Below are 26,592 nucleotides of genomic sequence, written 5' to 3'. Positions count from 1 at the left end.
CTAATAATTTCGGTGAATTGATATGCCATGCCAATATGGCAATCGCGACAATGCTCAGGCCCTCTTCACAACGCATATTTATTCAACATTATCTTTTATTATTATTTTTAAAAAAGATATATATATTGATTAAAATAAAAAAATAAACGTTATCTTTTATCTTCAAAGAAAGATTATCTTTTATTTTAATTAAATGAACATTATCTAGGCTCTCTATAATTCTTAATTGAATATTAAAAAAATAAACGTTTATCCACAATAGACGTCAAATACTAACTGCCTGCTAAATATCTAAAATCCAACATTGCATTCCTATCCTTTGAAAACGTGGTACAAAAAAAGACAAAATGTGAGTCGCCTGGTTAAACCATTTCATGCACAGTGACCATTTATACGTGTTGAATAACTACGGTCCTCCATTTCACTTCCCGACGAAACCCTTCGCATCGCTGCGCTTTCTGTCTTTTGACAGATCTTTATAGAATTAGAATCATCGTTCGCCAATTATTGGCTGCAAAAATTGCTTAGTCGTGTACGTACGCGGCTCACGGAACTGTGAACGACGTGAGTTTGCAGAAAATATCAGCTGGAAACTATCCCCAAAAAAGCCGTCTGTTGACGGAAGCTAGAAGCGTCCCGGCATACGGACACCAGCGCATTTGACATGTCATTGGCACGCAACGGGCTCTACAATAATTGGTTTCTCTTGTCGAATTAGGAATTTTTATTTGCTATAACTGTAATTGGCGTCTTGCGATTAATTATTTGGCAGTGATGGAGAATGAGAGGGAGGATTACAGGAGGAGCCTGCTGAGAAGTGATGAAGGGCGGAGGCGGAACTTTTGGTCGACTGTTCAAGCCCAGGCAATGGCGATGGGGTTAACCCGGAGGAATGTGGCTGTTGTTTCGGGGCCTGTGGCGTGTGTTTTGGTGTTAAGGTTTGCGGACATGGGGGACAAAAGCGGAGCCATGCTGGGAGCGCTGTGCTGGATTTTCATCTGGTGGATGACGGAGGCGGTGCCCATCGCGATCACATCGTTGGCGCCTCTCTATCTATTTCCGCTGATGGGCATACGGAAGGCGGATTCCGTTGCCAAATCGTACATGAACGACGTGATAGCGCTGGTGATCGGGAGCTTCATTCTGGCGATTGCAGTGGAGGAGTATGGTATTCACAAGCGCCTCGCACTTCATATGTTGGTTGCCTTCACAGGAAAGAAGGTAAGTCCGCCCCTCCTTTTGCTCGGTTTCTGCGGAGCCACGGCGTTTGTGAGCATGTGGATGCACAATGTCGCAGCCGCCGTGATGATGATGCCTGTCGCCACAGGTGTTCTGGCCCGCATAATGGGCGCCCAGGGCTCTTCTTCTTCTTCTTCTTCTTCTTTCGAGAAAGACAATAAGGGGTGCGAGGAAGATGGGTTAGTTCAACAAGAAATTGTTCATCGGGATTTGGTTATGTTCTGCAAGGCGGTTGTGCTGGGTGTGACATACGCTGCGGCCATTGGAGGGATGTCCACGCTGACGGGAACTGGTGTGAATTTGATTCTGGTGGGGATGTGGCAGAGCTATTTCCCTTCGGCCGAGCCCATTACTTTTATGGAGTGGTTTCTCTTCGCTTTTCCCATGGCTTTTGTGCTATTTCTCTGCCTCTGGGTCATTCTCTGTGTCTTGTACTGCTCTAAAACTTGTGCGAAATCTTTATCTGCTTTCCTCGACAAAGCCCATCTCAAGATGGAGCTCGAAAGCCTAGGCAAGTTTTAATTTTATTCCTTTCAATGTCCAGGTAAGCTTAATTTTTTCTCTTCCTGTTTATTTCATTTGCGGATTTCATTGGCGATGGGATTTACATTGACAGGGCCAATGTGTTTTGCGGAAAAGATGGTTCTCTCTCTCTTCTCGGTAGGTGAAAAATTACATTATCATGCCTGGAATTTCTCGATTTTGTAGCGTAGGATAAACTTGTGTGCAATTGCATGATTTTGATGTGGGTGTTTTCAGGTTCTGATAGTATTGTGGATGACCAAGAGCATAACAGACGATTTTCCGGGATGGGGAGATCTTTTTGGTGGATATCCCGGTGATGGAACTGCTAGCGTAATAAACCCTCTTCTCTATATTCCACGCTTTGATTTGCTTTAATAAAACCCTTTCCTAACGAAACGGAAATCTGGCATCCATGAGAATGAACAGGTGATGGTTGCAACACTCCTGTTTATCATTCCGAGCAGGAAAGCTCCGGGTGAAAAGCTGATGGATTGGAATAAGTGCAAGAAGTTGCCCTGGAACATCATTCTGCTGCTTGGTGCAGGTATAACTTTTGTTGCCACTTCAGTAATACTCTTTTTCTTTTTCTTCTGCAACTGTTTATCTCTGCTTTAATTACAAAAAGTGGTTTCCATCGTAACAAGCTAACATGCTGACCTGTAATTTCGTTCTCCAGTGGTCAGTGGTCATTACTTTGAATGATTATCTCTAGTTTATTTATTTATTTATTATCAAATGTTAGCTTTACTATTTCGGCTGGTTATTCTTAAAATAATTATATATTATGTTTTAATAAAAATAATTTTATAAAAATCATTTAAGCCAATCTAAACAATTCAAAAGTTTTAGATTATCGTCCTGGCACCACGCTGTGTCCATCCTTGTGTCCTAATCAATTACCCGTGGACCATTTATTGTGTATTATTCTGAACAATAAAGAGAAGTAGTTTGTACTAAATGCATTAGTGTGAAAACGACAAATTTGCATTTTATAAGTCGAGAATCAAAATACAATTGCATTATTGTGAAAAGGACAAACATGCTTTAAATAAATATTGTAGTTGTGTTTTCACCTTATTATTAAATATTTAAATTTTTTTTTTCAAAATCTTAAATTCTTTTAGCATTTATTTATTTTCATTAGTTTGTAGTTATTTTCTCATTTCAACTCTCTAATTATTTATTTTATTCTAATGATAGATTATGTAGTATGATCCAAAACATTAATGATAAATAATATCACACTGTATTTTATAAATTGGGAATCAAAATACAAAATACCAAATGGGTTTGGTTTGATCAACACATAAAAAACAGCATAATTGTTTTAAAGTGGGAAATACGGGTGGTGCAGGGTTTGCTATAGCAGATGGTGTGAGGAAGAGTGGATTGGCAGCTTTGATGTCAAGGAATTTGGACTTTCTAGAATCAGTGCCATATCTTGCAATAGCCCCTGTAGTAGTTGTGTTATCCAGCACAATCACAGAGTTTACATCTAACAATGCAACGACAACATTGTTTGTGCCATTACTAATACAAGTGGCATTGTCTATGAATCTTCATCCCCTGCTTCTGATGATTCCTGCTGCCATTGGAGCTCAATATGCATTTTTGCTGCCCACTGGAACTCCTTCCAATGCCGTTGGCTTTACAACGGGATACCTTGAGATGAGTGACATGTTCAAGGTTGGAATTCCCCTCAAAATTGCAGGGATCGCCACGATATCCTTCTTCATGCCCTCCCTTGGTACGTACGTATGTATGTCTGCAATTTCACCTCCTTTTTCTGATTTTTTAAGAGGTAAAATTGACATGAGTTTGAATGATCATTTGTAGGAGCCTACGTGTTTGGGACCAAGACACCCGTGACATAGAGAGATTGGTCAAAACCTTTTTTCTTCTATGAAGTGGGACCGCCAAGGAATTGCATGTTTTTCCATCAACTTCTTGCGTCGCCATCATGGTGTTACATTAGAGTTCAAACCAAATAAGAAATGTAAATATGTAACATTTAAAAGGGAATGGACACTCAATATTTGTGGGAAAGAGGAAGTATGATCCAAGACCAAAATTGGGTTATAGTGGGTTAATTTTGATGGCCATCTGATTTTTTTTAACACATTAAATATATTATATTGTAAAGTTTAATTGAATCAATTTAAGGGAGGTGATAAAGGTTCAATATTTTATATATTTCTTAGTTTTTTAAGAGTAAAATTTGTGAAGGAGAATGAATTTTTGTATAAGGATTAAAGATTGTATAATTGATGATAAATTTCTAATAGAAAATCTCTTTAGAATGGATATTAGAATTTTAATATATTTTTGTTAATTTTGATTTTTTAAATATATTTAGATATAGCAAAAATTTACACAAAGATACATTTGGTTGGTTCATAATGACTAGTGAAATAGATAGTAGTTGATTGAATTTGAATTTAAATTTTGGGAATTTGGAGGTCAAATATATAGGCTTGGGATCATTCTTGCACCTATAAGAATGAACCATATAATGTGGTGGTAAAATTAGTGCATGATATAAATGTTTGATCACGGTGAGTGCAATAAATAAAGTATATAAGAAAAAAGTGTGTAGATATTAATAAGGCATGGATAATTGTACATCAATGTGTGTACAAGGATAGGTGAAGGTTATGAGAATGAACCCAACTTTACACAAGATTGCACAATTTGTTGATAGGTAATTTCCTTAATACATTATCTAAAAATGGACAAAAAACTAAATGAGAAATGACATGGGTAAGTAAATTTTACCATTACATTTTACCCCCCACATTAAGGTACATGTGAATCCAAGAATGATCATATATCTCAAAGGTTGTAGCACTCATAAACATGCATGCGGAGGACATATTAAGATATAAACCTTGGATACATGGGTCCACATAAAGTAATGGGCCTCATGTTCATTTCATCAAGTTAGTCTATCTAAATTAGCATGTGTGCCCCATAGGAATGGAATGTTGTAATGCTAGTCTTAATCAATAGTCTCTACATAGGACCTATCACTAATTGAAAGCTTGAAATAAGATTTTTAGTGACAACATATATGCCAATACAATTAGTTACATCCCTAGGGTGTCTAGTGTGTTTTCTAAACACACTCCTTTTGATTAATCAATTCTAACATAGGTGGATTCCTTGGACCCTTTTCAACATATTTCTCTAAGCTTTAGATCCCTCCTAAGTTTGTGGGCGCCTTCTTCAAATCATGGATCCCCTATGGTCCATGTGCCTTAATAGAATTGTGACTCTCATATTGCTTAGGAGAACTTTCTCTTAACTTTTAATACCTTATGTCATCCATAACCCTTTGTTCTCAAATATTGACCAAATCTTTAGCCTCTTATAAGAGTTTTCAATATCACCATCATTAAATATTTATTTTACCTAAAAACCTTACGTTTACATGGGTTCTACTCTCTTTTTTCTTTTTATATTGAACAAAGTAGATTACAAAGATTAATAACTAAGGGAGAGGGACCTATAATGGTGTGGGGTCCAATAGTTGGGAAAAAATATTCTGTTAGTGGGGCACAAGTAGTCTATTAGTGGAACACAAAAAGTGTCAAAAAGTGTCATGTCAATACTTATCCCTAAAATGATTTTCAATAAATTTGAAAAAACAACCAATGATGTCCACCAATAAACATGACCTAGTGCACAATTATTGATCTTCTTTTTGGGACCATTTGGACACCTTGACAAAAAAACATATGATGTGGCATCATATTTGACCATATAAACTTAAAACCCATTTTTTTAAAGTAAGGGACTTGGCATGTAAACGACTGTACAAAATTTCAAAACAAATTGAAATATTTAAAATCGATTTTGAGAGATGCAAACATAACCCTCACCACCGTAAGGGACCCTCTCCCTTGACGATTAATTCCTTACACTGACTTGTAGATGAAACTTAAAGGTGAACAATTCATCATGCAATGTCAAGGTGTCCCCACCTCTTTGCTCATCTCCCTTCCCTTTATAATTATTTTGCTACAACCACAATCTTCACACATGCTAATTGTTAATCTTTATAAAATATTTAATGGTGCCAAAATTACTAATCACATTTAGGCCACAAGCTTCGAAGGGAAGCTCCAAGCGATAAATATTGATTTAAATAATTTTATATATTAGATGTCAAATACAAAATTCATACTTTAAAATTACTTATTGATTTAAGTAATTTTATATATTAGATGTCAAATACAAGTTGCCTACTTAAAAATTACTCATTTAAATTCCAGCGTTGCATTTCGATCCTTAGTATATAAAGACGAAAATGTCGTAAGTGCCACGGTGCCACAGATATTTTCTCATCCTTTCTTTAGAGTCCAGTGGGTCCACCTTGCCTAATTGACACGTGTTTGACAAATGTGTGATATTTGGATGACTGGACCCCACTCTTCCATTTCACTCGCCCACCAAACCTAACCTCCGCTCTGGGTAGGATTACAATTATCGTTGTCTTTAAATTATTGGCCTTTTTAAAATGCTTTTACGTGCCTAACGGAGCAGTGAACGTTGTCAGTATTCATTATAAATTATATGAATTGGTATTTATTATTTATTAAAATACATAGTTATTTCATTAAAATTATTTTATTTATTGTAGTTAAATGAACATGCTCGTATACACACAAATATAATAGTTTTAAAAGTTATTAAACTTTTTATAATGAAAGCAATTAAATTTATTTGTTTTGTATTTTTATTGATTATTATGTTAGCTATTTACTAGTTCTTGTGAATATATTTCTATCATCGTAATATTCTATTCCCTATTATCATTATAGCTATGTTTCTTAGTGTAAAAGAATATTTTTTGTGATAATTTATTTTAGTAATAATATTTAAAAATGCTATTGAATAGTTCATAGTACAAATATTTATAATTATGTCAACTAATATTTAGGGGAAGAGCACTAGTTTTATCGTCCATGTTTCAATAATTGTTCATTCCTTGCACATCCAACCCCCCAATTACTAACTTTAAAGAAACTGAGAGAAAAAAAGAAAAAAAAGCTTATTAATAAATTTATAGCTACCCCATTTTTTTAGTATTTTTGGACCATAGTCGACCAATTTGTGCACCATTATTGGTACCCGTGTTGCTAAAAATAGTGTCAATAATAAATAACAAACACATAAATGAGACAACAAATGAAATTAAGAAGCAAATGGAAAACTAAATAAAAGCAAACCAATGGCTTCCTTTAAGATGTCCCATCCTCCTCTATTTTTTTGAGGACCTTGAAGGTGGTATGTGGGTGGCTCTCAGCAAGCAATGACCTCCAAAGTGTCAACTCAAAAGTTGAGTGGCTATGTGATCATGATTATGGAAATGCTCAAGACTAGGATGATTTGATGCAAGATTAAGCTAAGATGAGTATGCTAAATGCTTGAAAGAAATGCAAGATTATAATGATTATGAAAACTATGCTAAACTTGGTAGAATTTCTCTAATTATCAACTATGCTAACAATGCTCAAGATATGTAATTGCCTATAATAACTATGCAAAAAGCTAGAATGCAAGGGATCCTTATTGCTCCAAAATGAGGGATATTTATAGGAATTCCTAGGCCAAGGCTGAGGTGGCAAGAATCAGCGGTCGGGATTCGACTTGGAGATATCAACGGTTGAGATTGGAGAAGTTGGAGAAGAGGTTGGAGGGAGGGAAACATGTCATCTCTATGGTGACAAGTGTCAAGGAACACTTCTCATGAGAGGGCAAATGTCCAAGGGGAGAGGACATGTGGCCAAAGAGCCATGTGTCCTCATGAGAGTGCTAACACTCCAAATGGGTTAGAAAGAGGTTAGGGTTAGGAGGTTAGGAAAGGAAAGGGTTAGTTAAATCCAGGGTTGAATGGATGGGTTAGGTTAGGGGTTGGTTATGCTAGGTGGTTAGGACACATATGCCCAATTTGAATTTAGAAATTCAAATAAAATGGAATATGATAATTAAACTCAACAAATCATGAATTTGTTAATTTAATCATGGGATTAGAAGAATTGAATAAAAAATGGGAGGAATAATTAATTAATTTAGATTAATTAATCAAAGTGGGGATATGATGTGAACTATATAAATAAATCTTATTTCTAGATTTATTTACAAGTAGATGAATTATGGGGAATTAATTAAATCATTGCGAATTTAACTAATTGGGAAAGGTTATTAATTAAATAAATGAGTATTTAATCAATTATCTTCAAACCATTTTTACGTGGATACATTTTTCCCCTCTTTGAAACGATGCGTGACGACACATTGGTTCAAAGAAAAATCTCGATTTCATGCGGATACAATTCGATATGATTCCCCAGACGATGATTGATAGATAGCGATGCGAGGATGCCCCCTCAGGAGATCAATTGAGAAAATTGATGATTTTGTTTGATGTTTAGATTCAATGCAAAATTGATTTCCTGATAAATATATTTGATTTATGCAACTTTGGTTGATGAAAATGTCAGTTCTCGGATTACTTTGATGTTTTGCTTGATTTGATGATGATAGAGTTTGATTGACCTCATGATTGATGAGGGTCAATGATGTAAACTCGAAGCTTTGATGATCTGATAGGATGAGTTTGATTGACTTCATGATTGATGAGCACCAATGATGTAAACTCAAGATTGGATAAACTAGATGCGTCAACTCATGTGATGAATGAGCATCACTGATGGGTGCTCAAAGAGATTGATGGAAATCTCAAGTGAGCGGATAGGATAGCCGATTGATTGATCCAAGCGATTGATTGGATAAAGAACTGACATTTTGTTGATATCACGTTGTAGGAGGGTCTAGATGTGTTGGTTCATCCAAGGGGAGTAGGAGGGTTAACGAGTTCTACAGCCTTTGGGGATAGCGATGCATAGATTCATGGGATTTGATTTTGTTGATTTATACGCTTTTTTATGAGACATTGATAATTCCTGTGATGTATTTTTGAGATGTATCTCATATATTTTTGTGATATCACTATACATTGGACCTTGATTATTTCTGATGATATGAGATGCAGTCGCTTTCTATTTGAGTTATATGGTTTATGATGTTATGGATGCACCTATTTACATGATGATGCATTTACTTTCTATATGATTATGTATTTGATCTATGAGATCTTTATTTATGATGATATGCAATGCATGATGGATTTTATTATGATGATGTATATTGATTCTAATGTGGATATGTGATGATATGTGATGATGCATATATGCTTATGATGATTGCAAATGCTTTATGTACTATGTGATGTATGTGCGATGAAATGCCTTCTATTTTATGATGTTTTTTGTGATTTTACTATGTATTTTGATATGAGATGGGTGAATGCAATGCAAATGATGATGTTTATTTTACATGATTGATATGAATGTTTTATGCAATGAATGATCTAACTAAATGAATGAATGATTGGATGACCTACATGAATGATTTATTATTGTACAATGCTTAAATTCAATGCAATTAAATGAATAAAACTTAACATGCAAGATGGATGAACTGGTTATTTTTGTTAATGTTCAATGTACTCAATCACTCAATAAGAGAGATAACACCTATTTGAAGCTTTTGGCCTTGGAATAGATGAACTCTTATGATCCCATGCAAAATTGTTGGTGTAAATAAATATTCATTATGGATATTATTACACTTTACTTAAGTTAACTTAGGATAATGCATCTCTTCGTAGTTTGGATTTGAGACACTTAGGGAAGTATGCACATAGGGATATAGCTTGTAGGAGAAATTCCACCTTTTGTGGTCTTATTTTGTTGTTACATTCCACATTCAGTGGGTCATCCACCTCTTGTGGAATATTATATTATTTCTCCTACCTACCCCTAGTATTTCCTACCTACCCTTGTTTCTCATTGAGCCACATGTCATGATTGTGTGCTCGTACATCCATATGGCCTTGCCTATATAAAGCAGACTTATATTCATTGTATTGGTTAATCCAGTTGATCATTTGCATATTGATGAGAATATAGTTTGTTCTTGTCATTCTTTTGTCTCTCTTCTATACTTTTCATTGTGCCTTTGATCTTGGCAAAATCTCACATGGTATCAGAGCCATTGGGGCTTCATTGATTGGATTTTGGAGACATCTTGGAAGACTTCTATTTTTGGATCTAAGGAACAATGCTTTTTGGAGGCATCTTAGAGCGTTTTCGACCTCACCATTGCATCCGGGAGGCCGTTTCCATAAAAATCGAGTATAAACTCAACCTATTTTGGCGAAAATCAAAATTTGGGTGTTGGAGGAAATTTTTGCCCAATTTGGGCGGCATGGTATGGAATTTTCGAATCTCAAAAAAAAAAAAATTCTGAAATTTTTTTTCCACTTTTGAAAAATATAATTTTTTTTTTTTGAGGGTCCGTACCTTCTGCCTAGTCAGTAGCGCACAGTCAGCACCCAGTCAACAGCGCACTGTCAGTGCCCCAATCAGCAATGCATAGTCAGCCGCTTAGTCAGCGCCTAGTTAGCATTTTTTGACAAAAATTTAACCCCTCTCCATTGAGCAGTTTGAATTTTTGGGTCAACTTTGGAGGCCCATAACTTGCTCAATTTTGCTCCTTTATGGGTGCAATTTATTTATTTATTTTGGGCTAATTTTTCGTGCTCTTCCCAGTGGTGTGGTTATTTTTTGATTTTGGTGCATAGGTTTTTTTGGAATTTTTGGATTCTCTCAGCTGTACTTATCCAATCCTCAATTTTGCAACTTCAAAGGCTTCGTTTGAGCTCACACAACCTCCTTTTCAGGTGCCATTTGTTTTGAAAGTGCATGTTTTTTCATCTACTTTCATAATCTATGATCAGATTTTAGAGATTTTGAGTGGAAATTGCACTTTTAGATATTGGTCTTATTTGGCCTACTTGGTACATGTAATTTGCTTGGATTTTAGTTTAGATCTCTTGCATTATTTGTTTGAGTCTTCTTTGGCCTTATTAAGGTAGTTGTAAAATTGAAATCAAAATTCCACTTTGCCATTTTTTCCAAGTGGCCCATTGTACACGCACTAAGTATAAAGTGCCAAATCATCATTTTGGGGGGTGGTTTGATGGGGTTCTCCTAGTTTTCTTAACACTTCACCTAGTTGGTGTTGCTCAATTCCACCAACTCACCAGACCTAGTTGCTCTCTAGACCACCAAGTCCTTCTCAGTCTCTTCTAGGGCTTGACTCTTTACCTTTCCAAGGTGTTTGCTTCAAGTGTTTTGGCTAGGAACCCTACCGATTCACAGTGCTTTCCATGTGCTCATTATGGCTTCTTGGCTTCAAGTTGTCAAATTGACCTCCTACCATTGTGAGATGATGCAGAGGTGTGGAGGTGTCTTCCTTTATGTTTTGAATGCATTTAGGGTCCATTTGAGGTTTGCAATCATTAGGTTTCTTACTGATTTCAAAATCTTGCCTAGAAAAGGGCTACAAGGAATTAGCCCAATTAGGCCTCCTAAAACCGGTTTTTTAGGGCTTGAGTGAAAATGGTCCAAAAGACCCCCTAGCAAGTTTGGTTTTCCTTCAATGGTTCATTTAACCTCAAGAAATTTTTGTTGTTTTGGCTTCTTATTCCACCGTACAATATGTTAACCCCAAAATGAGGGTTTTGAAGGGTTTATAGGCCTTCTAGCTGGCAGTGAATGGCCAAGTTGGGGTTTGAGCATTAAATGAACTTGCCAAGGCTTCTCCTTGAATTGGAATCTATGTCCCAACTCCATGGACCCCTCCAAAATCCTAGATAGTGATTTGGTATTCACCCTTGCACTTTGCACCACATTTTCACCTTATTTCCTCTAGCCGGGTTGCTCCTGGACCCACCTAGAATAAGGTGACAGTCATATTGAAACTCTTCTCTAGCATCTGCCCTTGGATATGTACACTGTACAGGTGGTTTCCCTTCATGTCCTAACAAGCCGTGATGGCATCACGTGTGGAGTTCATGGGGCAACCATTTTTACATGAAACTGCCATATACAAGCCAAAACTGGCTATTTGCAAACTAAAGCAAGGAAACACTAATGAAAACTATCTACAAAACTTGAAATTGAACCAACAACACTGTAACACAATAGAGAAATTCAATCCATTGCTGGATCAATGGATTCAATCCATTTTCAATTACAAAATGAGTAAAATCAAGCCAAAATGCTGCCAACTAGTCTGAAAATGAGTAGTTTCAGATTGTTGAACTTACGTAACACATTCTCCGACCTTGGTAACTGTGTAAGAGAGGGTACTTATAGATTTTCCCACATGTGGAGTCATCCTAGGGCGTTGGACAATCCCTAATTCCATCGCTGACCAATTCAGGACAAAAGTTGTCATGACAACATTTTGCAACTTTGCAACTTTGCACTTTTGCACTTTTTGGTCTTTCCAACCTATGATACCTATTCTAAGTCATCACAAATGACTTTTAAAACATTCCTAAGACTAATTTAACCCTCCCTAATGCCTATACCAAGTTTTTACATTTTTGACCATCAAGAAGGTCAATTACCTACTCAAACCTGTGAGATTTTGCCAAGATCAAGAGCTCAATGAAAAGTACAATAGAGAGACAAAATATAGGATAAGAATAAACTGTATTCTCATCAATAGATAAATGATCAATTGTTCCATTTTCATACAATGTAGATGAGCCTACTTATATAGGCAAGGCTTATGGATATGTGAGCACACAAACATGACATGTGGCTCAATAAGAAACAAGGGTAGGTAGGAAATAGGTGTGGGTAGGTAGGATAAACAATATAATAGTCCACATGAGGTGGATCACCCACTGAATGTGGAGTGTAACAACAAGATCAACACTATAAAAGGTGGAAATTCTCCTACACACACTATCCCAATGTGGCACAAACACCCAAGTGTCTCATACCCAAACTACTATGAAATGCATTCCTAAGTAAACTTAAGTAAAGTGTAATAAAATCCATGATGAATAATTATTTACACCAACACCCCCCTTAAGTGTAACTTAGGGGACTGCACTTAAGTCTACAATGCAACTAAGCAATGCAAGATGGGTCCCGGCTACTAGGCCATGTTAGGTACCCATGTACAAATGCAAATGCATGAAAACCAATGCAAGGAAATCTCTCACAAAGTGGGGAAAAGAGAGAAAAACCCAATGGGAAAAAACCCTCCCCCAAAAGAGAGATGAAAACTAGATACAAAGAACTCTCATAGAAGTATGTGAAGGACAAAACCCCATGTGAGGAAAAAGTCCCCCCCATATGAGAGAAGAAGAGAAGCTAGGAAGCCCCCCCTTAATGTGGAATCTGCACCAATGATAAAAGCTCGATGTATGAAGAAACTGCTCCATGAACATCGAACAATATTCCTCCCCTTAGGAAGAAACAAAACCAAAGGTGTATCCATGAAGTCTCCCCAATCATGAAGGGAAGATGTATGAAGAAAACTCATGATGAAAGGAATCTCTGAAAAATGCTCAAGTGTCCCCATGTCGATGCTGAAAGATACCCCCTCCAAAGGTGGTAAACTGTGCCACACTGCTCAAAAAGGCACTCCAAGATCTAGTGGAGATGGATGTAGAACATGTCCCAAAGACTCACATGTCTCCTCAAAAGATAAAGAGACCTCCTCCAACTATTGTACATAAGTATCCACAATCATGTCAACCTTGAAAGAATGATCATGTGGAGAATGAACAAGAGGGTCAGAGTGTTCCCTCGCAACAATCGAAGAAGGATCACCTTCATCAAAGAGAAGATGAATGTCATCAATGATGTCTCCCAAATCTGCAATGTAGGATTCCATAAACAAACTTGAAATGTCTGTCAAGTAACCATCCCATGAATCTGAAGCTGGAAGATAATGAATATCCTGCTGCACTGAATCACATGAAGGCAAAACTGTCGCACTATCTGCATCATCAGGTGCAATAGGTGATGTGATATCAATATGAGGAGATGAAATACAAGGCTCAAGAACGAGGTTACATGTGAGAATCCCCATGTTCAAGTGTCCAAAGTTTTCCTAAAAAACTGAACCATCACAAGAAGTGTGATCATCATGCGTAGAACCATCAAATGTGAAATCATCATCATTAACAAAATCTGAAAAGGAGTATAACCGAGATGCATGATCAACCACCCCAGTCGCAATGATATCTCTAGTCTCCAAGTCTCTAATGAAAACTGACTCAGGTGTGAAGTCCACAACTCTCTTAGTTGCGCCATGTGTGATTTGATAGATAGAAAGGAGACTGTTTGTCAAGTGGGGTACACACAACACATTATTGAAGGAGTTATCCCCAATGACAATAGATCCTTTCCCAATCACATCCATGTATGTATGATTGCCCATCAATATCTACGGCACATCGCAAGGCTCAAATGTAGAGAACATAGACTATGAAGATGCCATATGATGAGAAGCCCCTGAATCTAGAAGCCATCTCTCTGAATCATGACTGATAGTAGCACATAGAGCTTTTCCTTTTCTTGTCCCAAAAGAGTGAGTCTTCCCACTTGTAGAAGCCATGGATGCTTGCCCTTTTCCTTTTGAATGTGAGGAAGTGGAAGTTGATGAATCATCCTTCTTGTAGACATTAGGCAAATCAATGTTATGCTTTTTGATGATATGTGTGAGCTCATCAATCTTCTTAGAATGGCAACGATGCTCCTCATGACCAAACTTTTTACAATAGGCACAAGTAGGTCTCTCCCTCTTTGGTGAGTTATCCCTCTTGGAAGAGGATGAATCTCCTTGTTGTGGAGAAGATGGTTCTTTGTCCTTAGGCTTTAATTTCCATTTCTTCTTGTTTGAGTTGTCCTTTCCTTGATTTCCTTTGTTCCCTTGATTTGCCACTAATGCTTGAGACTTAGAAGCCTTAAGAATGCCCATGCTTATCAACTTAGTTTGTTCCATCATCAACATTTCATTGAAAGCATCAAATGTAGGCATTGTGTAGCTTGAACCCATTGTCATCCTATGGGTTTGGAAACTAGAAACAAATGCTGCATATTCTTGTGGAAGCTTGCCTATCAAGTTGAATATCAATTGAGTATCCTTCTTATCAATGCCACAATCTTTGAGTTGTGCCCTCAACTCATTTGCCTTAGTGACATAATCTTGTATAGTATCAAAGTTCTTGGGATCCAACATTTTGAGATCACTATCAATTTGATATCCCCTAATCTCATCAACTTGACCATACAAGTCTTGAAACTTTTGCCAAGCATCCTTGATTAGAGTACATTTCTCAATATGAAAAATGAGATCCTTTGATATATACTTTCTTAAGGTACCAATTGCCATGATATTTTTAGTGAGCCAATCCAAGTGACCAATTGGAACAACCTTAGGATCAGCGGGAGCAACAATAGTTCCATCAATATAATGAGTTAGTCCTTTTTCCATAAGTTTACTCCATGCATCAATTTTTCAAGTAGCATAATTATGAGGAGTTAAAAGAGGAAACTTAGAAGAACCCATAGCAGAAAAAAGAAAGGAACACAAGAGCACAAAAGCACAAGAGACACCCTCCCAAATTCACTCAATCAAAGTACCCCCCCAAAAATGATGATTTTGACACTTTATATGTAGTGAGTGTACAATAGGCCACTTGCAAACAATGGCAAGGTGGAATTTTGATTTTGTTTTACAACTGCCCCAATAGGTTGAGAACTTCAAAGAAAAAGATCAGAAAGATAGATCTATGCAATACAAATGCCAAATTGGCCAAATAAGACCATATGATAAAAGTACAATTTATACCCACAATTGCTGAAAAATGATAGCATATTATGAGAGTAGACAAAAAATAATGCACTTTAAAAAAAAACGACACCTGAAAAGGAGTTCGTATGAGCCCGAACGGAGACCTGGAAGTTGCAGAAACGGGGATTGGATAGATACAGTCACCAAAAACTAAGAATTATGAAAAATCTGTCCATAAAAATCAAAAAATAATTCCACCTCATGAAAGTACACGAAATTCTATCCCATTTCAAAAAAAATTGCACAAAAAAAGGAGCAAAAATGAGCAAGATATGGCCATTTGAAGTTGAACTACAAAATCAAAAAGCTCAATGAGAGGGGCCTGCAAATTTTTTGAAAAAATGATGATGTCAACAGACTGTGGGGTTAAATTTGACGGCCGTATGACTATCGCCCAAACTTCATGGCTGACTGGGCGCTGACTATGCAAGTGATTTGGCAGGTGATGTGGCGCTGATTGTGCACTGTTGACTGGGCAGAAGGTATGGATCCCAAAAATAATTTCCAAATTTTTTTTTTTCAAAAAAATTTTTCAAACTAGAAAATAATTTTCAGAAAATTTTTATTTTTTCTTTTTTGAAAAAAAAATCCGAAAATTCTGTACCGTACCGCTCAAATTGGGTAGAAAATTTCCTCCACACCCAAAAATCGATTTTTGCCAAAATAGATCGAATTTATACTCGATTTTTATGGAAACGGCCTCCCGGATTCAATGGTGATGTTGAAAATGCTCTAAGATGCCTCCAAAAAATGCAGTCCCTCAGATCCGAAAATAGAAGCCTTCCACGATGTCTCCAAAAACCAATCAATGAAGGCCCAATGGCTCTGATACCATGTGAGATTTTGCCAAGATCAAGAGCTCAATGAAAAGTACAACAGAGAGACAAAATATAGGATAAGAATAAATTGTATTCTCATCAATAGATAAATGTTCAATTGTTCCATTTTCATACAATGTAGATGAGCCTACTTATATAGGCAAGGCTTATGGATATGTGAGCACACAAACATGACATGTGGCTCAATAAGAAATAAGGGTAGGTAGGAAATAGGTGTGGGTAGGTAGGAGAAACAATATAATAGTCCACATGAGGTGGATCACCCACTGAATGTGGAGTGTAACAACAAGATCAACACCATAAAAGGTGGAAATTCTCCTACACACACTATCCCAATGTGGCACAAACACCCAAGTGTCTCATACCCAAACTACTATGAAATGCATTTCCTAAGTAAACTTAAGTAAAGTGTAATAATATCCATGATGAATAATTATTTACACCAACAAAACCCACTATTTACACAAAAATGCAAACCTAAGAAGAATGAACTTAACCTAGGCCTACATTGACTCAAAACACTAACTCTTGGACCCTCCTGAAGTCCTTATTCACTACTAACTTGGCTAGGGTCAGTACAAGCCAAAATTTAAAAAAACTAGATAGTCTAAGTCCTAGGTGGCCCTGCACCATTCTCCCAAACAAAAGAAAATCATGTCACCTCCTTGGGAATCAGATTCTGATCAATTCCAAGCTTCTTAAACTCTGGCTCAAGCACCCATGTAGCTTCATAATCATCCATGCCCTACCATTTGATTAGGTTCTCCCAATAGGCTTGATGCCTTGTCTTCTTGGCGATCCTTGAACTCAACACCTTCTCGGCCTTTGGAATTGGTTTGGCTGGTAACTGAAGGTTGGTCACATCATCTGATACCTCTGAGTGACTACAATCTAAACCTTGAATTGGTCTCTTGTATGCAACTAAGTCTGCTATGTTGAAAACTAGTGAGAATCCTATGTCACTAGGTAGATCCACCTTGTATGCATTTTCTCCATACTTGGCTATAATGGCACATGGACATATCCTTCTCATTTACAACTTGTTTGGCATTCCTTGCTGTAGCCTTGCTTTGTTTAGGTGCACAATGACAAGATCTCCCACTTGAAATTGGAGGTTCTTCCTTCTTTCATCAACTTTTTGTTTGATTTTGCTTGTGTTCTCCTTCAATGCTTGCTTGATTGATTCATGGACCTCCTTCATTGATTGAGCAAAGCCCTTTGCATATCCACTTCTTGCTGCTGCACTTCCTAAGTCTCTCAACTCCAAAATGCCTCTTGGGTGCACACCATAGACCACTTCAAAAGGGTTCTTGCCGGTTGTCCTATTCATGGTGTCATTATATGCATATTTAGCTTGTGAGAGTACTTGATCCCAAGTTTGACCATATTCCTTAGTAAGGCACCTTAATAAGTTTCCCAAGCTTCTATTCACCACTTCGGTCTGCCCATCTATTTGAGGATGGTAGGCTGATCCAAAAGAGAGGTTGGTGCCAAGGTTTTGCCATAGTGTCTTCCAAAAATAACTCATAAACTTTGAGTCTCTATCTGAAACAATGCTCATGGGTAAACCATGTATCCTCACTACCTCTTTGAAGAACAATTGATCTATTTGGCATGCATCATGACTAGTCTTGCAAGGCACAAAGTGAGCCATTTTGCTAAATCTATCCATAATGACATAAATGTTGAATATCCCTACTTTGTCCTTGGTAGACCTACTACAAAGTCCATAATAATGCATTCCCAAGGTCTATTTGGTATGGGAGGAGGTTGGTATAAACCAACATTTATAGAAGTACCTTTGGCTTTTTGGCAAACTATGCAAGTCTCCACATATTTCTTCACATATTGATTCATCCTTGGCCAATAGTAGTACCTCTGAACCAAATCTTGAGTCTTATTGACTCCAAAATGTCCACTAAGGCTTCCATTATGCTTCTCTTGAATAAGGTTTTCTCTCATTGAGCCTCTAGGCACACAAAGCTGCCCACCTTTAAACAATAGCCCATTTTGCAAAGTAAAATCAGAATACTCACTATGGAAGTGATTTTGATACTCCTTACACACCTTGTAGGCATTTGAGAAGTCTTCTTCCTCCACGTACAAGTCTCTAAAACTATCCACACCTATGCTTCTCAATTGGATTTCTTGGACTGTCAAAAGCCTCCTACTTAATGCATCAGCTACCCGGTTTAACTGCCCTTTCTTGTGCTTAATGGTGAATGTATAGGCCTGCATATACTCCACCCATTTCATGTGTATGACTGAGTTTGTCTTGTGAGTTTAGGAAACTTAATGATTGGTTGTCCGTATAGACTACAAATTCTTTATGAAGGAGATAGTGTCTCCACTTCCTCAAAGCCTGCACTAAAGCATATAAATCAAGATCATAAGAGGAGTATTTCCTCTTGGCATCACTTAGCTTCTCACTATGGAAAGCTACTAGTCTTTCTTCTTGGCTTAGGACAACACCTACTGCAACATTGCTTGCATCATACTCTACTATGAAAAGTTTCTCAAAACTAGGCAACACTAGCACCGGTTGAGTAGCTATCTTCTCCTTCAAGGTTTCAAAACCTTTGTTTGCTTCTTCACCCCACTGAAACTTTGCCTTTATTCCACCTCTAATGGTTTCTAGCATTGGTGCACATATAGCACTAAATTGCCTAATGAACTTCCTGTAGTACTAAGCTAGTCCATGGAAGCTTCTCACCTCTGTTGCTGACTTAGGAGTGGGCCAATTTACAATGGCTTCTACCTTGCTGGGATCCATCGTGAGGTTTCCTTGAGACAACACAAACCCAAGGTAAACCAACTTCTGCTTAACGAACTCACACTTATCCAGGTTCATGGTTAGCTTTTCATCATACAATCTTTGTAATACATCTTGCAAATGACTAATGTGATCTTCCATATCTTTACTGAAAATGAGAATATCATCTAGATATACCACCACAAATTTACCTATGAAGTCCTTCATCACCTTATTCATGAGTCTCATGAAGGTTCTTGGAGCATTGGATAAGCCAAATGACATTACAAGCCACTCATAAAGACCCTCAGTAGTCTTAAATGCAGTTTTCCATTGATCACCCTCCTTAATACTAATTTGGTGATATCCACTTTTAAGGTCAATCTTGGTAAAGTACTTGGCTTCCCCTAAACAATCCATTAGGTCTTCAATTCTAGGAATAGGGAACCTATATCTGATGGTAATCCTATTTATGGCTCTAGAATCAGTACACAATCTCCAAGTACCACCTTTCTTTGGTGCTAACATGGTAAGGACAACACAAGGGGTAACACTTTTCCTAATTAGGCCTTGGTCTAAGAGCTCTTGGATTTGCTTGGCAATCTCAACGTTTTGTTGAGGAGTCATTTTATAAGCTGCCTTATTAGGCAAAGATGCTTTGGGAATGAAGTCTATTTGATGGCTTATGGTTCTTTTAGGAGGTAAGGTGGCTAGTTGTCCATCACTTACTATGCCTTTGAATTTCTTCAACAAATCTTGCACCTCTAATGGCAAATCTGGTTGGTCTTTCTTGTCTTCCTCTTTGGGCTTCATTACTAGTGCAAACCCTATACCTTCACCTTCCTCAAGTGTCTTTAAGAACTGTTTTTCACTCACCAAAAGAACATTAGGACTTGCTGCCCTCTTGTCACCTTCTTCAAGGATAGACTGAATCTTGAATGTGACTCCATCTTTCTTGAATGAGTATGCATTCTTGGCTCCATCATGGATAGCTTGTCTATCAAATTGCCATGGTCTTCCTAATAGAAGATGGCATGCATCCATGGGTAGGAGATCACATAACACCTTGTCCTTATACCTCCCAATGGTGAAATTCACCCATGCTTGCTAATTGACTAGTACATGTTGGCCTTTGTTCAACCAAGTGACTCTATAAGGATTGTTGTGAGGTATCATTTGCAATTTGAGCTTACTCACTACCTCTTCTGACACAATATTGTCCATAGACCCTAAATCAATGATCACTTTGCACACCTTGTCCATAATCTTGCATTTGATCCTAAATAAGGACCTTCTTTGGCTTGGCTCTTCTCTGTCCGGTTCTTTGATCAAAGTTCTCCTTATCATCAAGTTATCAACTACCTCTGACTCTAAGGCAACCTCTGAAGTCTTGCTTCTTGAAGACTCTTCTTGAAGATAGTTCACTCTTCTTTCACTACCATGTGATGATGATCCCTTCTCTGGACACCTATATGCTGGATGACCAAGTTGGTTGCAATGGTAACAGTTCATTGTTGCAAAATATGAGGAACCTCTACCTTGGCCACTAGATCTTCCTTTGAACCCACTGTTGGGTCCCCTTCCTCTATTGAATCCTCCTCTATTAGTGCCACTCTCTCACTGCTCAGTGAGTTTAGACTCTCCTTGTGTTCTTTGTTCAGAACTTCTTCCTCCAAAGCCTCCTCTATGGCCTCTATTGTCTTTTCCTCTACCCCTGCCCCTATTGCTACTTGAGTCATGTCTTCTTTTCAGTTTTTCCTCCACCTTAAGGGCAAGTTGATAGGTTTGATGGACTATTTCTGGGCTCATTAAACTGATTTCTTCTTGGATGTTCCACCGTAGACCATTTAGGTACCTAGCAACCTTGAGACTCTCTTCTTCCACCGCATGAGATCTAAGGCTAAGTTTGTGAAACTCCTTCGTATAGCTACTGACATCAAGGTCTTTTTATCTTTAGTTTTGCCTCTTCCTATGAATTTTCACTTCATAGTCATCAGAGAGATAGACTTCTTTGATTTTGACTAACATCCCTTTCCAAGAAGAGATGGGCGCTTTCCCCATTTTCTTCCTTTCATCTTGCACAAATTTCCACCATGTGAGAGCAGCTCCACTCATCCTTGACTTGGCTACTTTGACTCTCTGGGATTCAGTTATGCATTCACATTCAAAATGGTTCTCCATGCCTTCTATCCATTCTAGGACTACTTTTGCCTCCATCTTACTAGTGAACAACAACAATTCTTCCAGAGATTTACCACTCAAGACCTTCAATTCCTTTAGGAAAGGTTCTTGCTCTAGGATAGGATCAGATTCAGGTATTTTGTCTATCTCTAACACTTCTTTACCCTTCCCTTCTGCTCGTACCTTTACCAACACTTCATTTGCCTTGGTTTCTACCTCACCAAGCTTACTCTCCAATTCTAGCAACTTCTCCTTCAGGAGTCTATTCTCTTCCTCCTGATCATCCACTTTCTTTGCCAATTTTGCATTGGTCACCATTTTGTTATCTCCTACAGATTCCACTGAGGATATGTACTCACCTAGCCCAAATCTTATAGGCTCTGATACCAATTTGATGGGGTTCTCCTAGTTTGCTTAACACTTCACCAAGTTGATGTTGCTTAATTCCACCAACTCACCAGGCCTAGTTGCTCTCTAGAGCACCAAGTCCTTCTCAGTCTCTTCTAGGGCTTGACTCTTTACCTTTCCAAGGTGTTTTCTTCAAGTGTTTTGGCTAGGAACCCTACCAATTCATAGTGCTTTCCATGTGCTCAATTATGGCTTCTTGGCTTCAAGTTGTCAAATTGACCTCCTACCATTGTGAGATGATGAAGAGGTGTGGAGGTGTCTTCTTTTATGTTTTGAATGCATTTAGGGTCCATTTGAGATTTTCAATCATTAGGTTTCTTACCGATTTCAAAATCTTGCCTAGAAAAGGGCTACAAGGAATTAGCCCAATTAGGCCTCCTAAAACCAGTTTTTTAGGGCTTGAGTGAAAACGGTCCAAAAGACCCCCTAGAAATTTTGGTTTTCCTTCAATGGCTCATCTAACCTTAATATATTTTTTGTTGTTTTGGCTTCTTATTCCACCGTACAATATGCTGACCCCAAAATGAGGGTTTTGAAGGGTTTCTAGGCCTTCTAGCCGACAGTGAATGGTCAAGTTGGGGTTTGAGAATTAAATGAACTTGTCAAAGATTCTCCTTGCATTGAAAACTCTATCCCAACTCCATGGACCCCTCCAAAATCCTAGATAGTGATTTGGTATTCACCCCTGCACTTTGCACCACATTTTCACCGTATTTCCTCTAGCCGGGTTGCTCCTGGACTCGCCTAGAATAAGGTGACAGTCATATTGAAAATCTTCTCCAGAATCTACCCCTACATATGTACACTATACATGTGGTTTCCCTTCATGTCCCAACAAGCCGTGATGGCAGCACGTGCGAAGTTCATGGGGCAACCATTTTTACATGAAATTGCTATATACAAGCCAAAACTGACTGTTTGCAAACTAAAGCAAGGAAACACTAATGAAAACTATATACAAAATTTAAATTGAACCAAAAAAATTGTAACACACTAGAGAAACTCAATCCATTGTTGGATCAATGGATTCAATCCATTTTCAATTACAAAATGAGTAAAATCAAGCCAAAATGCTGCCAACTAGTCTGAAAATGAGTAGTTTCAGATTGTTGAACTTAAATAACACATTCTCCAACCTTGGTCACCATGCAAGAGAGGGTACTTATATCTTTTCCCACGTGTGGAGTCATCCTAGGGCGTTGGACAATCACTAACTCCATCGCTAACCAACTTAGGACAAAAGTTGTCATGACAACTTTTTGCAACTTTGCACTTTTGCACTTTTTGGTCTTTCCAACCTGTGAGACCTATTCTAAGTCATCACACATGACTTTTAAAACATTCCTAAGACTAATTTAACCCTCCCTAATGCCTATACCAATTTTTTACATTTTTGACCATCAAGAAGGTCAATTACCTACTCAAACCCACTATTTACACAAAAATGCAAACCTAAGAAGAATGAACTCAACCTAGGCCTACGTCGACTCAAAACACTAACTCTTGCATAGAGTCCTTATTCACTATTGACATGGCTAGGGTCAGTACAAGCCAAAATTGAAAAAACTAGATAGTCTAAGTCCTAGGTGCCCTTGTACCAGGGTTCTTTGATTGAGTGAATTTTGGGAGGTGTCTTGTGTGATTGTGCTTCTCTTTCCTTGTGCTCTTTCATTTTTGTTGCAATGATTCCTCATAAATTTCCACCTTTAACTCCACCTATTTATGCATCATGGAAAATTAAAGTATGGAGAAAATTAATGGAAAAAGGTCTCATGCATTACATAGATGGAACAATAGCAGCACCACCTGATCCTAAGGCTGATCCTAATGCTCAGGTAGAATGGCTCACTAAGAATTGCATGGCTCTTGGAACTTTGTGTAAGTATGTATCAGATGACCTCATCTTTCATATTGAGAAGTGTACTACAATCAAAGATGCTTGGGATATGTTTGAAAAATTGTATGGTCAAGTTGATGAAATCAAAGGTTACAAGATTGACAATGAGCTCACCAACTTGGATCCCAAGAGTTTTGATACAATCTAAGATTATGTCACCAAAGCAAATGAGCTAAGAGAAAAGATTAAGGATTGTGGAATTGACAAAAAGGATGCTTAGTCGATATTCGAATTGTTGGACAAGCTTGCACCAGAATATGCATCATTTGTGTCTAGCTTCCAAACTCATCATTTGACAGTGGGGAGTTCCTATGTTATGCCTTCATTTGATGCTTTCACAGAAATGTTGATATTGGAAAAATCTAAGTTGTTGAACATTGGGATTCTCAAGTCTTCAAAGTCCAAGGCTTTGGTGGCTAATCAAGGGAGTCAAGGCAAAGATTCCAACAAGAATAAGAAGAACTTTAAATCAAAGCCACAACAGGAAAAAGGACAATCATCCTCTCCATCACAAGGTGATTTTTCATCTTTTTCTAAGAAGGGGACTCCACCTAAGAAGGATAAACCAACTTGTGTATATTGCAAGAAGTATGGTCATGATGAGCATCGATGCCACACCAAGCAAGTTGATGAGTTGACAAATCTTCTTAAGAAAAATAACATCAACTTGCCATCCGCCTACACAAATAAGGATTCATATCCTTCCTCTTCCTCACAGTCTAAGAGAAAAGGGCAAGCATTTGTGGCTACAACAGGTTCTTCACAATAGTGGATACTTGACTCGGGTGCCTCTCATCACATGGGTTCTACAAAGGAGCAGTTTTCTTCATTGGAGCCATCTAAGGTACCTCACATTTACATAGGTGATGATACACAAGTAGAGGTTGAAGGGAAATGTTCAGTTGGCATGGATGATGGAACATTTGAGAATGTTCTCTATGTTCCTAACTTGTCTACCAACCTCCTCTCTATCTACCAAATCACTCACTATGGGAATGGGAAAAAGGTTGAGTTTACACTTGATCCAGTTGTTGTAAAGGAACTTGATGATGATGCCTTGGTAGCAGTGGGACAAGTCAATGACAACTCAAGGCTTAATTCATTCTCCCACTTTGTACCAAGTTCTCCTTCTAGGGCCTTGCTTACTCATTTAAATTTAGAAAGTAAGCTATGGCATGAACGGTTTGGTCACCTCAACAACCACTATCTTCAACAACTCAACACTAAAGACATGGTCACAGGTCTACCTCGAATTAGTTTTTCAGAGGGTGTATGTTCAGGTTGTTCCATGGGCAAGCATCCTGAGGAGAAGTTTGATAAGGGGAAAGCTTGGAGAGATTTGGAAGTTCTTCAACTTGTTCACAATGATATAGCAGGTCCATTTCCAGCACCTTCATTTAGCAAGGCCCACTATGTCCTCACCTTCATTGATGATTACTCCCGCTTCACTTGGGTCTACTTTCTCATTCATAAGAGTGAAGTATTTAACAGATTTCAAGACTTCAAGACTCGTGTGGAGAAGCAATCTGGGATAGTGGTCAAGATTATTCGTACAGATAATGGAAGGGAATATTTGAACAAAAGACTTGAGGATTTTTGTACATTTGAGGGGATTGATCTTCAACATTCTGTTGCATACACTCCATAGGAATAATGGAGTTACATAATGCAAGAATATAACTCTCAAAGAAATGGGCTAGTTGTATGATACATGCACGTTCTCTTGATCCTGCCTTTTGGACAGAGGTTATCAGTTATGCCACACACATCCAGAATCGGGTTCCTCACAAAGATTTGCAAGATATTACTCCTTTTGAGGCTTGGGCTAGTAGGAAACCGATTGTGAGACATTTCAGAGTCTTTGGGTGTCCAACATGGGCTCGCACACTTCCGTAGAAATGCAAGGCATTGGAACGTTAGAGTAGGCTTTGCATTTTTGTTGGATATCCTGAGGGTGTTAAGGCATATAGATTGATGGATCCTAAGACACATGAGATGTTTATTGAGAGGAGTGTTCACTTTGAGGAAAGCTCTCCTAGCTTAGCCTCTCTGCCTCCTCCACCTTCCTCCATTGTGGATAGTGATGCCAGTGATTTAGATGATGAGACTCCTTCAACTCCAACTCATAGGGTTACACCTCCGCACTTGGTCCACATGTAGTTGAGGAGCCTCATTCTCCACCTCCACCTAGACCTCATTGGGCTCGAGAGACACTTGAGTCCATAGTTCTCTTGTTGGGGATCCTTCAGATACATAGAGGAATCGATCACAACATCAAGATCTTCCACATGCATTCATTGCTATTGCTTCCAATCCATTGATATTTTAGGAAGCATCAGGGGTTCTTGAGTGGGACCAAGCTATGGAGGAAGAGTATAGTTCCTTGATGAGGAACAACACATGGGATTCAGTCCATCTCCCTAAGGGGAGAAAGATGGTTCGATGTAAGTGGATCTATCGAACCAAGTTTGCAGTGGATGGTAGTGTGGATAAGTATAAGGTTCATCTTGTTGTGAAAGGTTTCTCTCAGGTTCTAGGTGTTGACTATACTGAGACCTTTACGCCCATAGCCAAGATGAACTCCATTCGATTGACACTTGCTATAGCTGCAGCTCATGGTTGGGCTATACATCAGATGAATGTGAAGAGTGCTTTTCTTCATGGTGATCTTGATGAGGAGATTTATATAGAGCAGCCACAGGGTTTCATCCAGGATACTTCCTTGATTTGTAGACTAAGGAAATCTCTCTATGGCCTTAAGAAGGCCCATAGGGCTTGGTATGCCAAGATGGATTCCTTTCTTCTCTCAGCAGGGTTCACCAGGTGTCATTCCAATCTGAATGTCTACATTTTGTGATAGGATGAATCTCACTTGATACTTGTGCTCTATGTTGATGATTTGATCATCACAAGGAGCACCACATCCATCATTAGCAGGGTCAAATCTGCTTTGCATC

At 38.1% G+C, this 26,592-nt stretch overlaps 1 protein-coding gene across 1 annotated transcript; it reads left to right on the top strand.

The window, feature by feature from the left end:
- Positions 1–684: 684 nt before the first annotated feature.
- On the top strand, positions 685–3,952 carry LOC131071700 (tonoplast dicarboxylate transporter). The gene is made up of 6 exons (XM_058007649.2): positions 685–1,750; positions 1,856–1,899; positions 1,999–2,094; positions 2,191–2,308; positions 3,119–3,511; positions 3,601–3,952. The coding sequence occupies exons 1-6, from the start codon at positions 775–777 to the stop codon at positions 3,636–3,638; spliced, it is 1,665 nt and encodes a 554-aa protein (XP_057863632.2). The 5' UTR covers positions 685–774; the 3' UTR covers positions 3,639–3,952.
- The last annotated feature ends 22,640 nt before the right edge of the window (positions 3,953–26,592 follow it).

The sequence above is a fragment of the Cryptomeria japonica genome, chromosome 3 (genome assembly GCF_030272615.1).
Source record: "Cryptomeria japonica chromosome 3, Sugi_1.0, whole genome shotgun sequence".
NCBI lineage: Eukaryota > Viridiplantae > Streptophyta > Pinopsida > Cupressales > Cupressaceae > Cryptomeria > Cryptomeria japonica.
The sequence above is the reverse complement of the archived record's forward strand: the minus strand, read 5'-3'. Positions and strand labels throughout refer to the sequence as shown.

Excerpts from the sequence above, each read along its gene's own strand:
- LOC131071700 (XM_058007649.2), top strand. The coding sequence starts at position 775 with ATGGAGAATGAGAGGGAGGATTACAGGAGGAGCCTGCTGAGAAGTGAT. Across the intron at positions 1,751-1,855 it reads GATGGAGCTCGAAAGCCTAG|GGCCAATGTGTTTTGCGGAA; the intron begins GCAAGTTTTAAT and ends TTACATTGACAG. Across the intron at positions 3,512-3,600 it reads CTTCTTCATGCCCTCCCTTG|GAGCCTACGTGTTTGGGACC; the intron begins GTACGTACGTAT and ends GATCATTTGTAG.